The sequence below is a fragment of the Nanorana parkeri genome, unplaced genomic scaffold (assembly GCF_000935625.1).
Source record: "Nanorana parkeri isolate BGI_ZX_2015 unplaced genomic scaffold, ASM93562v1 scaffold3617, whole genome shotgun sequence".
In the NCBI taxonomy this organism is placed as follows: Eukaryota; Metazoa; Chordata; class Amphibia; order Anura; family Dicroglossidae; genus Nanorana; species Nanorana parkeri.
In genome coordinates this window covers 1-4353 of record NW_017309885.1, presented here as the reverse complement: position 1 = coordinate 4353, position 4353 = coordinate 1, and the positions used below count along the sequence as shown (strand labels likewise).

Sequence of the window (4353 nt, the reverse complement as noted above, 5' to 3'; positions counted from 1 at the left end):
TATTTATTGCTCAGTAGTAACCAGGAGAGAGGGTCGGGGGGTGCAGGATACCCGAGTAACAATTCGGAGGACTCTGTCGTCTCCCTTAGCAACGGCTTGTATCAGAAGCACAACGGTCCTGTGAGAGCGACCAGCAATATGAAGTAGCACCAGAGGACAGCCAGGAATAGTCCAGGACTCTGAGAGAGAACCGTCACATGACTTGTAGTGCACCAACCGGCTTCTCTTCTGTATAGTACCTGAGAGTAGGGTGAGGGATCTCTTACAGGGTTCCAGACGGGACCTCTCACCAGCTCCTCTGCGACACTCTTCCATAAGCAGATTCCACCTCCAGCCCGGCTTCCATCAGGTTCCTTTCCAGTAGTATCTTAGGTCTCTAGGCCCCCCAGCATCTGCCACATGCTGAGGCCCAGACCAGGAGTCCAGTAGTGTCTTAGGTCTCTAGGCCCCCAGTATTTGCCACATGCTGAGGCCCAGACCAGGCATCCTGTAGTATCTTAGGTCTCTAGGCCCCCAGCATCTGCCACATGCTGAGGCCTAGACCAGGAGTCCAGTAGTATCTTAGGCCTCTAGGCCCCCAGTATCTGCCACATGCTGAGGCTCAGACAAGGAGTCCAGTAGTATCTTAGGCCTCTAGGCCCCCAGTATCTGCCACATGCTGAGGCCTAGACCAGGAGTCCAGTAGTATCTTAGGCCTCTAGGCCCCCAGTATTTGCCACATGCTGAGGCCCAGACCAAGAGTCCAGTAGTATCTTAGGCTTCTAGGCCCCCAGTATCTGCCACATGGTGAGGCCCAGACCAGGCGTCCAGTAGTATCTTAGGCCTCTAGGCCCCCAGTATTTGCCACATGCTGAGGCCCAGACCAGGCATCTGTATCACGCAGACTTCCTCCCAGGGAGGGCCCCAGGGGAGAGAGAGAGTTCTGGAAAGTGTCCCAAAACCTTTATCACCTTCCTCCAGCCACACCTCTGAGTCATCCTGCTCAGGGATTGGTCAGAGTCAGATGCATAGTCACAGTCTGAGGATGGATCCTCCCTCACTGTATGCTGAGGCCCCAACCCAGCAACAGGGGGAAGCAATCAATCCCCCAGACTCAGGGAATCCAGCAGAACTCAGAGCAATCAGCATCCAGATTGACTGCAGTCCCAATATAGAACTAGATTAAGTAGCGACGTAGCAGAGGGCACTACAAGTAGAACGGAAGAGACAGATTGTCCACCATTAGAATTTCAATAGACAGCTTTGGCCTGGGAGAGAAAAGGAACCATGAATGAGCCCCGGGCAGGTCCTTCAGGTTCTTAGCGAGTCACTGTGGGAGGGCCGTCCTTGCCCATGGCTAAACCTATCATCAGATTTGCTGCAAAATCCCTCCACTGATCCCTATCAGTCATACATTTCTATCCCTCTCGGTGGGAGTGGAGATGACCCGTCTATACAGAACACACAGCACAAGGCCGTGTTCACACTACGAGAGGTTTCTCGGGGCTGCAGTTCCTCTGAGCTCCACCAGATGGTGATCTCACCTATACCCAGACAGGAAGTCTCTATGGCAGGAAGTGTCACCTATAAAACAGGAAGTTCCAGGTGAGAGGTGATTTTGGAAGAAGTAGAGAGGAGACATTGCTGGAACTGGCAGCAGAGGAGGTAATAAGATATTATTTTATATTTAGACAAAGTAACCCCTCCCCCCGTCATGTCGGTCCTCACGTACATATATATATAGCGTAGAAACGTATATTAACCGCCGGGGTCGAAACATTTCCCCCACTCAGGGAGATGGAAGTTGAGACAATCGTCGATCATAAGAGCGGGAAGTGATTCACATTCTGATTGGGTGTATGCGAAGGTTTGTTATATTTGTGACCCACAATATATTCTTCTGTTAGCTCTATTCCTGCACACTGATTGGTCCAGAGGAGGGCGGAGCCGAGTGATATCAGCCAGTCATAGGGGTGACCTCCCTGTATTGATAACTGTCCGGCTGGTTGGGACCTCCTCATAGAACATGTGCTCCCTCAGACCTCCTGATCCAGATGGAATGTTGACTGAAGAGGGGAGGAGTCCCGGCTGGTTGGGACCTCCTCATAGAACATCTGCTCCCTCAGACCTCCTGATCCAGATGGAATGTTGAGTGAAGTCATCTAACCCTCTCGTATCTCTCCATCATGTGTCTCTATGTTTCCAGGACACGCCATGGAGGAACCCTCAAAGGATCGTCTGACTTTATCTCCAGGTTGTAAGATGGAAGATGAGGACATCACAGCAGATTGTGCGGGAGAAGAGACAATGAGCTCAGCTATGGATGGTGGAGGTCACAGTGTGGAGAGACCACGGAATCCCTCTGACTCTGAGCGACCTCGTCCTGTGGGGGATGGGGCCGGAATTCAGGGGGAGGAGACATTTTCCTGCCTTGAGTGCGGGAAAAGTTATTCTGATAAGGTTAGGCTTTCCGGACATCAGAGAATACACACCGGCGAACATTCATGTCCTGAGTGTGGGAAATGTTTTTTACATAAGTCCAGTCTTTCCCGACATCAGAGATTACACACCGGTGAGAAGCCTCATTCCTGTCCTCAGTGTGGGAAATGTTTTCTGCTTAAATCAGAATTAGTCAGACATCAAAGATCTCACATAAAGAAGAAGTCATATTCCTGCCCTGATTGTGCAAGATGTTTTTCAGATGAATCATACCTTGTTATACATCAGAGATCTCACACAGGGGAGAGGCCGTATTGCTGCCCTGAGTGTGGAAAATGTTTTTCATCTAAGACCCTTCTTTCAAGACATCAGAAATTCCACACAGGAAATCTATTTTCCTGCCATGATTGCGGAAAATGTTTTCCATGGAAATCAGAACTTATTATACATCTAAGATCTCATACAGGAGAGAAGCCATATTCCTGCCCAGAGTGCGGAAAAAGTTTTCCACAGATGTCCAATCTTAAAAATCATCAAAAGTCCCATCTTTCTAAACATCTAATATACCACACGGGGGAAAAGCTGTTTTCCTGCCCTGAGTGCGGGAAAAGTTTTTCACGGAAGGACCTGCTTTCCACACATCAGAAACGGCATTCAGGCGAGAAGCCGTTTGCCTGTCAGGAGTGTGGGAAAAGTTTTCTACAGAAAGCAGACTTTGTGAGACATCAGAGATCTCACACAGGGGAGAAGCCGTATTCCTGCCCTGAGTGCGGGAAAGGTTTTTCACAGAAGTACCGTCTTTCCCAACATCGGAGATTGCACACGGGCGAGAAGCCTCATTCCTGTCCTCAGTGTGGGAAAGGTTTTCGCCTTAAATCACAACTGGTCAAACATCAGATATCTCACACAGGAGAGAAGCCATATTCCTGCCCTAAGTGTGGGCTTTGTTTTTCACAGAAATCAGACCTTGTTCTACATCGGAGATCTCACCCGAGGGAAAAGTTGTATTCATGTTCAGAGTGTGGAAAAGGCTTTTCTGTTAAGTCCAGTCTTACTAAACACCAGATATATCACACACAGGAAAATCTGAATTCCTGCTCTGTGTGTGGGAAAAGTTATATACGGAAATCTGACCTTTTGAGACATCAGAAATCTCACCTGGGGGGCAGGCTGTCTTTCTGCCCCGAGTGCGGGAAAAGTTTTACATGTAAGAGTAGTCTTATCACACATCAGAGATTGCACACGGGCGAGAAGCCATTTTCCTGCCTTGAGTGCGGAAAAAGTTTTACACGGAACTCGGAACTCGTTGTACATCAAAGATATCACACGGGGGAGAAGCCGTATTGCTGCCCCGAGTGCGGGAAAAGTTTTTCGGATAAGTCTAATTGCAATTCTCATCTGAGGTCTCACACAATGTCACTGCAGTAGGGATCAGAGTGCGCAGGCAGCTTCATTGTCTCGGAGAGCCCCCTGCTGGAGGGAAGTGGAAGATTTACCTGATAAGAATGAAAACCTTTGTAAGGTGATTAATAAATCAGCTTTTCTTTCCCATTATTCCGTCTACTGACTCTACAAGTTCGGCTCATAATGGATGTTTTATACGGGACTGGAGGGGGTCTGTAGTATACCCCAGTTACATGGAGGGGGTCTGTAGTATACTCGTTACATGGAGGGCGTCTGTAGTATACCCCAGTTACATGGAGGGGGTCTGTAGTATACCCCAGTTACCTGGAGGGGGTCTGTAGTATACCCCAGTTACATGGAGGGGGTCTGTAGTATACCCCAGTTACATGGAGGGGGTCTGTAGTATACTCGTTACATGGAGGGGGTCTGTAGTATACCCCAGTTACATGGAGGGGGTCTGTAGTATACCCCAATTACACGGAGGGGGTCAGTAGTATACCCCAGTTACATGGAGGGGGTCTGTAGTATACT

The 4353-nt window shown here is 49.0% G+C and overlaps 1 protein-coding gene across 1 annotated transcript in view; it reads left to right on the top strand.

The window, feature by feature from the left end:
* Window positions 1-3625, top strand: part of LOC108803340 (zinc finger protein 585A-like) — a gene marked incomplete at both ends in the record, with an annotated part of 40319 nt that extends 36694 nt beyond the window's left edge. The window contains one exon of the mRNA XM_018575187.1: window positions 2319-3625. Coding sequence (XP_018430689.1) covers window positions 2319-3625 — 1307 coding nt within the window. The remainder of the gene's footprint in view (window positions 1-2318) is intronic.
* Between the last annotated feature and the right edge of the window lie 728 nt (window positions 3626-4353).